The following is a 13,351-nucleotide window of genomic DNA, read 5'->3' as shown; positions in this document are numbered from 1 at the left end:
TGAGCGTCGTGGATGGGCCCCAGTGACCGAGCTCCGCTCTGTCCCCAGCAGGCAATGCCGGGAAGCGAGGTTGGGGGGAGTGTGCACCGCTGCTGACCGTCCTGTCCCTGCTCTGAGCTCCCAGCGCTGCCTGGCTCCTGCCCTGAACTCGCTCCGCAGGGAGGAAATAAGCCAAATGACCTAGCAGAGCAAGGATTTTATTGGAAGCATTTAGAGCACCAGAAACGAGGAGCAAAGAGAGATGCAGCCATCCTCTGCATCCCCACCCCGGCATCCCAGCAATACAAAGACCTGGAGATCACCGACCATATGGGAAGGAGACGTGGTTGGGGGGTGGAGAGCTGAAGTGATCCAGGTTGGGTGGGGGGGAGATCAGGTAAATGGTGGATGAGGGGATGGGGGTGGGGAATTTACACAGGGAGGGCAATAAGCGTTTACCCCCATCCACAACTAAGCGCTGAGCAAAAGGTCTTGAAACACAATGGTGGAAACTGAGGCACGAAGCAATGGAGTGGCCCAGTCAGGGGCATGTAGTAAGATGACAGGAGAATGGGGGATAGAACCCATAAGTACAGACTCCCAGCCACCCCCCACCCCAAACCACTAGACTCCACTCCCTTCACAGAGCTTGGCTTGAACCCAGGAGTCCTGGCCCGCTTTCCCCCTCCCACTCTAACCACTAGACCCTACTCACAGAACTGGGGATAGAACCCAGGAGTCCTGAGTCCCATTCCCTTGCTCTCACTCCTAAACCATACCCCCCAGAGCTGCGGACAGAACCCAGGTGTTCTGCCCTCCTCCTGCCTTAGCTGCTAAACCTCACCAGCTCGCTCCTCACGCCCTGTGGATTAAGGGCTGTTGGGCAGCGTGGGATTGGAAGAGCCTGGCATTGACACATCTCCTGTTCCTGCTCCCTCTCCAACACCATTGTCAGTAGAGACCCTGGGCATGGACAACACCCTGTGTCTGGCATGGTTGGGCAGCTCCGAGAGGCTCGGCACATAGGGGATGCTGGGGTCCTTGTACTGCGGGCGTGGGAACCCACCTGCCCCCAACCCCAGCTGGGCATTCCCACCATAGCTCACCAGGTCCCTATAGTTGACCCATACGTGCCCTTCGGTTCTGGCCTCATCATGGAGACCTGGCACAAAGGGGATGCTGGGGTGCTTATAGACTGGCCGGACGTGCCCAGGTGGCCTGACTGAGCCAACCCCATAGCCAGCACCCGGCATCCCATACTGTGATGGGGAGCCCCCCACTGATATAGCCAGCTTGGCTCCTTCATAGGTTTCGGGGCCATTTATTCCATATGATCCGGGCCCAGGTTGTTCATATGACCCAGTTCTGGCTGCTTCATATGATGCACATCCGGTTCCTCCATAGGATCCAGTCCAGGCTCCTCCATAGGCCCCGGGCCCATCTATCCCATACGATCCGGGCCCAGGTCCTCCATACGATTCAGAATCAGTTCCTCCATATACCCCAGGCTCGTTACCAACCCTCTGCCCCTGTGGGTGGACCTGGGGCTGCAGGATCCCCGCTGGCTGCATGTAGGGGTCCATGCCAGCCGGCAGCGGTTCCAGCGCTGGCTCCTCCAGCCGTGAGATGCACTTGGACACCGAGTCTACGAGAGAGGCGGAGAGATTATTCACTGGCACAACCCTTGGTTAACACAGCACTCAGTCTGCCCAGGTGCCCTTCCACAGAGGTGAGTTCAGCCACACTAATGCTTCTTAAAATCAGGAAATACAGAGTTAAGATAAATACCCCCCACAACCTTAACTCTGCTCCCCTGGAGGTGGCAAGAGCCTCTGCATTCTTGATATTGAATGGTGGAGGGATTTGATGGAGCAGCTCGGCAGAGTTGTGATTGTGAAATGAGGAGATCGGGGGCGGGGGGGTGCCGTGAGCCCCTTTCCCTGACTCCGGTGTGTGAGCAAAGGAAGAGATGCACCAGCCTCCTTCAAGTCAGCACTGCTTTGGGTAGGGTTGTGTCAGCAGCAGGTGTGGCCTTAACAAACCCCCAATGCCAACTAGGTTACACAAATAGCCTGATCTTGACACATACATTCTGGTCCACCAAAGAACACCACGTGAGATCTTAAGTGACAGCTGGGATCATGCTGGTGATTAATATCGTTGTGAAATGTCTGTACAGCTCGTATGCGAGGAATTACATCTGTCTACTACAAATCTGTTCCGACCATCTGTATTGAGGCAGGGATGATAAAAAGGTTTTCTGCCAGAAAAATTTCTCTGGGTTGGCGTGTAAACAAAACATTGTAAGCCAACCCAGTAAAAGCCTCATTTACATATCAACTCAGCTGAGGGGATGTGAAATCAACAGGCAGGCAGCACACTGTAGAATAAGCTACAGGGAGGGTGTTCCTGACTCTAGGGACAGATGACAAACTTTAGGGGCTATAAAGGGAAGGCAAGGAAGACACCCCTTTATCTGGCACCTAAGAAATCAGCAGGCAGTGCAGTTACATTCATGAAAATGGGATCGCAGCCAACCTTGGGTGACAGGCTGCGTCGTCTGGGGTGAGATCACTTTCAAAGTTAGCCTGCTAAATGAAGGCTAGTCTTTAGACAGCATGTTATGTTTCATATGCACCCTGTTTTGTTTCCGTTGTCTTTTCCCGCTATCACTTGCACCTTCAATAATAAAATTATTGCTGTCGTCACTATAAATGTATCTCAGTGCCGTGGTATTATGCCAGGAGTTGAATCACATCAGCTTCCCTTGAGGGCAGAGGACCTGGTATGACAGTGAGTGTTCACCAAAGAAGAGCCACCAAATTGCAAGACAATCCACATAACCCTTCAGATTTTAGAAGAGTCTGCCTTTAAAGGGAAAGTTGATCTCAACCTTAATTAGAGCAGGGTTGGTGCTCTGCTATAATATTGTCCATCTCCTATTAATTGGTGCAGGGGATGGGGGCTACCACTAGGGGCAATGTAATAAGTCCTGATTCCCAGTCCACTGAAGTCAATGAGGAAGAGGATATCTTTCCATGGACTTCAATAGACCCCATGCCCTTACTGCAAAGGTAATCTCTACTGTGTATCCCCACCTGGGCACCCTGTGACAGCACTGCATCTTTCATGGAAGAGGCATAGGGTCTAGCAGTTAGAGCAGGAGGGCTGGAAGCGAGAACTCCTGGGTTCTAGTCCCAGCTCTGGGAGGGAAGTAAAGTCTAGTGGTTGGGGGGGGGGCTGGGAGTCAGGATTCCTGGGCTCTATTCCCAGTTTCTGTATCCTTGCTCATTAGGAGAGCCTGGCAGCAAGCGAAATTACCAGGCACGTACTGGGTGTGTGTGTGTGAGAGAGAGCTTTTGAAGTTACTGGGTGTTGAGGAGTTTTATGATTATTAGGCTGAAGATCAAAACAGTCATAAAAACTAGACAACCTGGAATTAATAACCCCCAGCCGCCCCACCTGCCTCTCTCTGACTCACTTCCGCATTTTATAAACAAGCTAATGGGGACAGGCTGACTCCACCAGGAATTTCTGCTCAGGTCCAGGGCTGATCTATCCCCTCCGCTTCCAGGATCCTTCCCTGAGTCCCATGGGAGCTCCCCACCCCACCCATCTCCCCCTCTACTGGGATCCCTCTTCAAAAAAAAAAAAACCCTCTCCAGCCCACGTTCCCGATGTCACCCACCTCCGCTCTTTCTGGGCTCCCTACCCGATTCGCCCCCAGCCTGCGCCCCCCCCACCACCCACCTCTCCCTCTGCATTCTCTGCACCTCCCCCACTGCAGCCTCCCACCCGGCTTGTTCTCCCCAGCCGACAACACCCCACCACCCCTGCCGTCTGTGACATCGCAGCCATCACTGACATCACAACCAGCGGCAGCCCTCCGAGACATGAAAGCCAAAGGCGCAGCAGACGACCATTAACCCCCAGGGAGGCCCAGGACCTACCTGGGAGATGGAGACACAGAACCAGGAGAATCATGGGAGTCACGCCAAGGGGTGACGGTCCGCCACCGCAAACCATCCTGGAGGCGTTTAGGGGGCAGCAGTGGCTGACCTCGTCTCTGATGGCTGGGGTAAAGTGAGCTGCACCATCCTGGCTCCAAGCTCTGGGATTTATACCGTCCGCTGCCAACCCCCGCCTCTCACCTGGGACTCGGGCAGGGCAGGGTCAGCCCAGGAGCTCCCAGGGATGCTCGCCCAGTGCCGTCACTGCAATGTTGTTAACCCTTGGGAAACCAGCCAGCTATGGGACGCCCGGAATTGGGAACCGGGTGTTGTGTGGCAGGAGTCAGGAAGAGATCCGGACCGCAGGGGAGGAGGGTGGCATGGGGAAGGGGAAGCTGGGAGGGTCTCAGCAGTGGGGGAGGCAGGTGAGATGGGAAACCCAGGCTGCGGTGGGGAATCAGGGAGGGGTCCCAACAGTGGGGGGAGATGGGTGACATGGAGGGGGTTACAGGTTGGGAGGGGGTCAGGGCAGGTGTCCCTGCAGGGGAGGGACAGGCAGGGTGGGGAACACAGGCTGGGAAGGGAGGGATTCTGGCAGGGGGGCAGATGGGTGGCAGGGGCTGTTTGGGGATCGAGGAGTGGAAACGGGTGGGTGCCGTGAGATGGGGGGATCAGAGGATTTTGGTAGTGGGGGTGACATGGAGAGGATGGAGGGGGAAAATGAGGAGATCAGAAGCTGGGAGCCATCATGAGGGGATGGGGGAGCTAGGTGGGGGAGCACTGTGGAGTTAACCTCTTAAAGCCCATGGAGCCACATTCTGAGTGGAGGATGGGATGGAAACTCCAGGGGAGATGGGGCTGAGGCAGGGTGAAAAGTATCAGATGCCCTGGCTGCCCTTTACACCGTAAAGTCCTTTCAGCATCATTGTTTAATAGTGACGCTGCTCCTTAATAAGTAGCAATGGCAAAATAATATCAGTGCTGTTATATCAGGGCCCCACAGTGCCGGACGCTGCACAGACACACAGGGAGAGACAGCCCCTGCCCCAGCTGAGATCAGGGCCCCGTTTTGCAGGGCACTGCACAGACACACAGCGAGGAACAGTCCCTGTCCCAGCTGAGATCTAGGCCCCATTGTGCCAGGTGTTGCACAGACACACAGTCCCTGTCACAAAGACCTTTCAGTCTACATAGACAAGAGAAGGATCATTATTACAGGTAGGAAACTGAGGTTAAGAAAGATGCAGTGACTTGCTCTATGTCAGACCCGGGAGTCAGTAGCACAGCTGGGAATTGAACCCAGATCTCCTAAGTCCTAGCTCATTGGTTTAAGGATACCCAGTCAGGAATCAGAGTAGCAGCCGTGTTAGTCTGTATTCGCAAAAAAGAAAAGGAGTACTTGTGGCACCTTAGAGACTAACAAATTTATTTGAGCATAAGCTTTCGTGAGCTACAGCTCACTTCATCGGATGCATTCGGTGGAAAATACAGTGGGGGGATTTATATATACACACAGAGAACATGAAACAATGGGTTTTATCATACACACTGTAAGGAGAGTGATCACTTAAGATGAGCCATCACCAGCAGGAGGGGGGAAGGAGGAAAACCTTTCATGGTGACAAGCAAGGTGGGCCATTTCCAGCAATTAACAAGAACATCTGAGGAACAGTGGGGGGTGGTGTGGGGGGGGAGAAATAACAAGGGGAAATAGTTTTACTTTGTGAATGACTCATTCACTCCCAGTCTCTATTCAAGCCTAAGTTAATTGACAGGTTTCAGAGTAGCAGCCGTGTTAGTCTGTATTCCCAAAAAAGAAAAGGAGTACTTGTGGCACCTTAGAGACTAACAAATTTATTAGAGCATAAGCTTTCGTGAGCTACAGCTCACTTCATCGGATGCATCCGATGAAGTGAGCTGTAGCTCATGAAAGCTTATGCTCTAATAAATTTGTTAGTCTCTAAGGTGCCACAAGTACTCCTTTTCTTTTTCCTAAGTTAATTGTATCCAGTTTGCAAATTAATTCCAATTCAGCAGTCTCTCACTGGAGTCTGTTTTTGAAGTTTTTTTGTTGAAGGATAGCCACTCTCAGGTCTGTAATCGAGTGACCGGAGAGACTGAAGTGTTCTCCGACTGGTTTTTCAAATCAGCGGCACTGCCATGGGTACCCGCATGGCCCCACAGTATGCCAACATTTTTATGGCTGACTTAGAACAACGATTCTTCAGCTCTCATCCCCTAATGCCCCTACTCTACTTGCACTACATTGATGACATCTTCATCATCTGGACCCATGGAAAAGAAGCCCTTGAGGAATTCCACCATGATTTCAACAATTTCCATCCCACCATCAACCTCAGCCTGGACCAGTCCACACAAGAGATCCACTTCCTGGACACTACAGTGCTAATAAGCGATGGTCACATAAACACCACCCTATAGCGGAAACCTACTGACCACTATTCCTACCTACATGCCTCTAGCTTTCATCCAGATCACACCACACGATCCATTGTCTACAGCCAAGCTCTACGATATAACCACATTTGCTCCAACCCCTCAGACAGAGACAAACATCTCCAAGATCTCTATCATGCATTCCTACAACTACAATACCCACCTGCTGACGTGAAGAAACAGATTGACAGAGCCAGAAGAGTACCCAGAAGTCACCTACTACAGGACAGGCCCAACAAAGAAAATAACGCCACTAGCCATCACCTTCAGCCCCCAACTAAAACTTCTCCAACGCATCATCAAGGATCTACAACCTATCCTGAAGGAGGACCCATCACTCTCACAGATCTCGGGAGACAGGCCAGTCCTTGCTTACAGACAGCCCCCCAACCTGAAGCAAATACTCACCAGCAACCACACACCACACAAGAGAGCCACTAACCCAGGAACCTATCCTTGCAGCAAAGCCCGTTGCCAACTCTGTCCACATATCTATTCAGGGGACACCATCATAGGGCCTAATCACATCAGCCACACTATCAGAGGCTCGTTCACCTGTGCATCTACCCATGTGATATATGCCATCATGTGCCAGCAATGCCCCTCTGCCATGTACATTGGTCAAACTGGACAGTCTCTACGTAAAAGAATAAATGGACACAAATCAGACGTCAAGTATTATAACATTCAAAAACCAGTCGGAGAACACTTCAGTCTCTCCGGTCACTCAATTACAGACCTGAGGGTGGCTATCCTTCAACAAAAAAACTTCAAAAACAGACTCCAGCGAGAGAGTGCTGAATTGGAATTAATTTGCAAACTGGATACAATTAACTTAGGCTTGAATACAGACTGGGAGTGGATGGGTCATTACACAAAGTAAAACTATTTCCCCATGTTATTTATCCCCCCCACCCCACCCCCCACTGTTCCTCAGACGTTCTTGTTAATTGCTGGAAATGGCCCACCTTGCTTGTCACCATGAAAGGTTTTCCTCCTTCCCCCTCCCCCCATGCTGGTGATGGCTCATCTTAAGTGATCACTCTCCTTACAGTGTGTATGATAAAACCCATTGTTTCATGTTCTCTGTGTGTATATATAAATCTCCCCACTGTATTTTCCACCGAATGCGTCCGATGAAGTGAGCTGTAGCTCATGAAAGCTTATGCTCAAATAAATTTGTTAGTCTCTAAGATGCCACAAGTACTCCTTTTCTTTTTGCAAATACAGACTAACATGGCTGGTACTCTGAAATAAAAATAAAATACACTTTCTAATGGCTAAGATACAGGCTTGGTTAAAGGTAGATTTCTTATGACTCTTTTGTTCCCAGAAACTTCACACACACACCCCTTGGCTGAAGGACCCAACAGTTTGCAAGAGCTCTGACTCCCGTCTAGGGATGGATAACTTTGGGGTTCTCTGTCTCTCCCATTGTACTCCTCTATAAAGCATCTCTCTCAAAGTTTATTGCTCCTGTTTCCAGAGGCGGGTGCCGGCTCGGTCCCCAGTCGAGATCGTTAAGTGGTCACCTTTCCCGTCGCGCTCTCCTGATGGTTTTGCTGATCTGTTGTCTCTGCCTGGTGACCAGGCTGGTCAGACAAGCAAATATACCATCCCTGGTGATCCGGACATGGTGAGTCCCCAGCTATCGCTTGTGAGCTTTGATGCTTGTTTGCCACGTATGTACGTTGCAATTCCATTGTCACGGCTTCATTTGTATTCAAGACCTGAACAGACCTGGTGGTTCAAATGCAGACTTTAAAACATCCGTCACTCCTCACATAGGGCACACAGGGATCATATGCCCACCCACCCCCATATTTCTACCAGGGTGGGAGTGAGGTGAGGGGGACGCACTTGGGAAAGGTTTCAGAGTAGCAGCCGTGTTAGTCTGTACTCGCAAAAAGAAAAGGAGTACTTGTGGCACCTTAGAGAATAAATTTGTTAGTCTCTAAGGTGCCACAAGTACTCCTGTTCTTTTTGCACTTGGGAAAGGCACCCAAACACTCCCCCTGAGCCCCACTAGGTGGCAGCCTAGAGCAGGGAAGCGAGACCAGGCTGGCAGCACTGGGAAGCTGGCTGAATCCGTCCCTTCCTTGCCGGCAGCCACAGTTACCTGCTCAGGTACAAGTCTGGACTAGCTGCATGGGGTGCGCAGAAGGGCACTCGGGGAGTCAGTCGGGGCATTGTGGGGGTGGCAGCAGGGCCCCGGGGTGCTGGGGATGGAGTGGGGAGTCCACGGAGGCAGCAGAAGCCAGGAGCGATGGGTGGGGGAGGCAAGCGGGTGATGCCCATGAGTTGGGGTACATTGACCAAGCCAGCTGAAATCCACTGGTAGATACCAGGAAGCTCCTTGCCCTCTGGGAAATTGCCCTCCTTGCCCTCCTTTGGGAAATTCTTAGCGTCACAGAGGTGTGACCCCCAGAACCCGTTCAAGCCAGCTGGCCAAGGGGTTACAGGAATAACCCAATTCTGATATGTCCATTCTGGATCACCAAAGAATATCATGTGAGGTCTTCAGTGAAAGCTGGGGTCACCCTGGTCACAGTTATCAGTGGCAAATGCACATACAGGAATTATGAAAGGAGTTAGGTATGAATACACTGAACATATGTTTTACAACTCTACATCAACAAAGGAACCTGGCAGGGTTTCGTCTCTAGAAAGCGTGGTATGATATTGTTTGAGAGGCAACCATTTGTTTCCAATGGGCTCACGCCTCTTCTCCAGTATCTCTAGACCAGGTCCCCAAATGGTGGGGGATGCCCCCTTAAGGGGGCATGGAGGAACATTTGGGGGGAAGGGTGCAGCGGGGCCCAGGCCAGTCTCCATGAGGGGTGGGATGGAAGCACCACCCAGCCCCACTCCACCCCCAGCTCTGCTCCAGCTCAGTTCCACTCCCAGTACCTTCCCCAGCCTTGCCCCCAGCCTTGGCCTCTGATTGCAGCTTCGTTCCCAGCCCCAGCCTCAGCCCCATTACCCTGTCCGTGCCCCCCCCAACTGTGGCCCTGCTCCCAGGCCCAGCAGAGGAGTTTCATGGGGGAGAGGGGTGGAGGGACGCGGTCCATGATGGGGACCTCCAGAGAGTGGGGGTGGAGTGGAGGAGAGGAGAGGAGGGAGGGACTCACCAGGCAGTGGTGGGCGGGGGGACCTCAGGGAAGGGGCGGAGCAGGGAGGGGAAGGGGCAGAACGCAGGTGGGGCCACAGGCACCGACTGTCTGATTTCCCCAGGGGTGCTCTACCCCTGCTCTGCCCCAGGCCTCACCCCCACTCCAGCCCTTCCTCCCAGGGCCCACCCTCACTCCACCCCCACTCTGCCCCTCCCCCGAGTGCATCCCACCTTCACTCCACCTCTTCCTTCCCCCGTCCTCGTCCTCCCCCCTCAACGTCTCCTGCCCACCACTGAACAGCTGATCAGTGGCGGGCGGGAGGCGGTGGGGGTAGGGGGAGGAGCTGATTGGCAGGGCCACCAGCAGGTGGGAGGCACTGGGGAGAGGGGGGAGGAGATAACTATTTTTTTTCCGTGGGTGCTCCAGCCCCGGAACACCCCCAGTGTCAGCACCTAGGGGCAGGGCCACCACAGCCCAGGTGTCCAGCAGTGGGTGGCGGTGGCTGCACCAGGGGTGGCTTAGCCTCCCCTGGCCTATTATACCCACCACCCAGGAATTGAGACTTTTTGGCCATGAAGCACGATAAGGTACCAGCGGGCTGGTCCAAAAGGCTGGAGATAGCAGAGAAGGAAAAGGAAATCGAGCCAGAGGGCGGGAAGTGGGCAGCCCTAGAAGCCACACACCAGAGAGCCCTGGAGGCTGGGAAGCAAAAGTTGGAAGCTGAGAAGTAGAAACAGGTGGCAGTAATAGCAACGCGTCAGAGAGCCGAGTACTCCACCTATGCCAGGACTCACAGACTTTAAGGTCAGAAGGGACCATTATGATCGTCTAGTCTGACCTCCCAAACAACGCAGGCCACAGACTCTCACCCACCCACTCCTGTAACAAACCCCTAATCTATGTCTGAGTTATTGAAGTCCTCAACTCGTGGTTTAAAGACTTCAAGGTGCAGAGAATCCTCCAGCAAGTGACCCGTGTCCCACGCTGCAGAGGAAGGCGAAAAAACCCCAGGGCCTCTTCCAGTCTGCCCTGGAGGAAAATTCCTTCCCAACCCCAAATATGGCGATCAGCTGAACCCGAGCACATGGGCAAGACTCACCAGCCAGACACCCAGGAAAGAATTCTCTGTAGAAACTCAGACCCCACCCCATCTAACATCCTATCACAGGCCATTGGGCATATTTACCGCTAATAGTCAAAGATCAATTCATTGCCAGAATTAGGTTATCCCATCATACCATCCCCTCCATAAACTTATCAAGCTTAGTCTTGAAGCCAGATAGGTCTTTTGCCTCCACTGCTTCCCTTGGAAGGCTGTTCCAGAACTTCACTCCTCTCATAGTTAGGACCACATGGTGGGGACAAACCGTGACCTAGTTACAAAGCAAGTGATGGCGCTGATACCAATTTGATCACCTTTGAAAGGATCTGCAGCATGCAGAACATCCTTGGGGGATGGAGCCTGGCTGTTTTGCTCTCCCAGCTGGTGACTAAAGCGTTACAGGGATGTAATGACATGGCTGTAAGTGAAACTCTGATAGGATGTTTTTAAATTCCCTGTTAAAGAGGTTTCACATTACACCGGGGGCTATACCTCCTCGAATTCTTTGACGTCTGCATCGAAGAAGTGTGAGCAGCTGCGTGGGAGAAGGCTCCTGAATCAGCAGAAACAGCTGCAGATTGCTGACTTGTACGTGCAAGCAACGCTATGCAGGGAGTGCAAGCCAGAAAGAGAAGGGCAAAAACCTGGAGTAGGACCGGGTCCCTGGTTTGTGCCTGGAAAAAAGGAACAGGGTGGGGGAGAACAGTCCACACCTCCCCAGTAAAACCTAATTATCAGGCTTGTAATGGGGTACCCTCACCACTGGGGGACCTCCCTGCAGCTAGATCTGGGGAGTAGCTTTCTCCTAGTCTGGCAATCCCATACTGCTCTTTCCTTGGGCTTTGTTCTGCTCTGCCTTCCTTCTACAGACTTTCTTGCTGGCAATGCCTCTGGGTGAACCCTTCCCACAGGCTAGGAGCCAAGGACTTTTCCTCCTACCCCCCTCTTTGTACCTGGAGAGTGATTGTAGACTGTCCCTGCTGCCCCCTTCTTTTGCAAACTTCCTGGCTTTATACAAGCTCAGTCTGCTTCACCATCCATAAGCTTGTATCAGGCCCTGGCTCTCCCCCCTCCCCGCCCCCGGATGCAGCCTATATGGTTAATAGGCCCTGTTTGAGCCATCTTAACCCCTTCAGGGCTAATGTGGGGTGAACACCTCATCCCAGGACCCCAGCCCAAGAGATGGCCCTGGAAAGCGTTACTCATATGATCCCCTTGATCACATGAAAAAGGCAGAGTACGAGGCTCCCACATTCAATCCTCAGTCCGCCTAGGTTAACGTAACTACCCTGGAGTCAAAGATTTTAGGGGTGGCAGAAGAAGCTGTGGCTAATTTTGCCAGCTCTGACAAAAAATGGGCTAGACATCTGTGCTCTCGGATCTCCCTAGGCAGAAGAGCTATGATTCAGGAGAGCAGCGCCTCCCTGGAGAAGAGGTGAGCTTGTTAGCTTAAGACCTGGTTAAAATCACGATGCCGTTAGCCTGCATCAAACTGCAATGGGAAGGTTTAAATAGCTTCAAAGTGGGGATTCTTGAGACTTGGCCTGGCGTGTGAGGGGTGGAAGGGAGCATGGGGCCATGGGGAGGGAATGCAGCAGGGTTTCGGGGTGATGAGGGGGAGCCCAGGGATGCAGCAGGGCCGGGACGATATGGGGATGGATGGGAAGGCAGCCCTTCCTTGGACAGGGCTGTGTGGGTTGATCTGGGGGTGGGTTGATCTGGGTTATCCCTGATATATCCCCATGGGTCAGGAGAGGATGGGGAATCTTTAAGGGAGTCCCAAGTAGTGGGGAACTTGGGGGTAACACTCTGGGGGGATGAGCAGGCGGGGGGGTTGATGGGGAATCTCTGGAGGGGGTCCCCAGTGCAAGGAGATCTCTGGGAAGAGGGGGCCCCATAAGAATCCCAGAGAGGGGCAGTGGGTGGGGTTTGGGGAGAGACGCCTGACTCCCCCTAAAGGAGAGGGAAGGGAGAATGTCATGGAGGAGGGGTTTTTTTGAGGGATCAAAAGGGAAACCTGCCTACTGGGGGTGGGGGAGCTCAGAAAGAGGAGAATTCCCAAGAGGAGGGAGATTCCCTTTGAGCCTTGGGAAGCCTAGGGAACAGGGATTCCCGGGGGAAGCCCTTCCCTGAGGGCAGGTCACTGACTCACTGGAGGTGGGATGGGGGAAATCCCAGGAAGCCCCTTCCCCCTAGAGGAGGGTCACTGGGGAGGGGATCCCTGGGGAAACCCATCCCTCGGCCGGGGCGGGTCACTGGGGAGGCGGATCCCTGGGGAAACCCCTCCCCCGACCGGGGCGGATCACTGGGGAGGGGATCCCTGGGGAAACCCCTCCCCCGGCCGGGGCGGGTCACTGGGGAGGGGATCCCGGGGAAACCCCTCCCCCGACCGGGGCGGGTCACTGGGGAGGGGATCCCAGGGGAAACCCCTCCCCCGACCGGGGCGGGTCACTGGGGAGGGGATCCCAGGGGAAACCCCTCCCCCGACCCGGGCGGATCACTGGGAAGGGGATCCCGGGGGAAACCCCTCCCCCGACCGGGGCGGGTCACTGGGGAGGGGATCCCGGGGAAACCCCTCCCCCGACCCGAGCGGATCACTGGGGAGGGGATCCCGGGGAAACCCCTCCCCCGACCCGGGCGGATCACTGGGGAGGGGATCCCTGGGGAAACCCCTCCCTCGGCCGGGGCGGGTCACTGGGGAGGGGATCCCCAGGAAACCCCTCCCCCGACCCGGGCGGATCACTGGGGAG

The 13,351-nt window shown here is 53.8% G+C and overlaps 1 protein-coding gene and 1 pseudogene across 1 annotated transcript; one reads left to right on the top strand and one right to left on the bottom strand.

Annotated features, from left to right (window-relative positions):
- LOC119842653 overlaps window positions 1-13,351 on the top strand; it is a 1,040,433-nt pseudogene that overhangs the window by 416,361 nt on the left and 610,721 nt on the right.
- On the bottom strand, window positions 79-4,346 carry LOC119843192 (collagen alpha-2(I) chain-like). The gene is made up of 2 exons (XM_038372208.2): window positions 3,930-4,346; window positions 79-1,624 (listed from the first exon to the last, which is right to left on the bottom strand). Exons 1-2 carry the CDS (start codon window positions 4,003-4,005, stop codon window positions 849-851), a joined length of 852 nt encoding a protein of 283 aa, XP_038228136.1. The 5' UTR covers window positions 4,006-4,346; the 3' UTR covers window positions 79-848.

The sequence above is a fragment of the Dermochelys coriacea genome, chromosome 14 (assembly GCF_009764565.3).
Source record: "Dermochelys coriacea isolate rDerCor1 chromosome 14, rDerCor1.pri.v4, whole genome shotgun sequence".
In the NCBI taxonomy this organism is placed as follows: Eukaryota; Metazoa; Chordata; order Testudines; family Dermochelyidae; genus Dermochelys; species Dermochelys coriacea.
The sequence above is the reverse complement of the archived record's forward strand: the minus strand, read 5'-3'. Positions and strand labels throughout refer to the sequence as shown.

Excerpts from the sequence above, each read along its gene's own strand:
- LOC119843192 (XM_038372208.2), bottom strand. The coding sequence starts at position 4,005 with ATGGTTTGCGGTGGCGGACCGTCACCCCTTGGCGTGACTCCCATGATT. Across the intron at positions 1,625-3,929 it reads TCTGTGTCTCCATCTCCCAG|ACTCGGTGTCCAAGTGCATC; the intron begins GTAGGTCCTGGG and ends CCTCTCTCGTAG.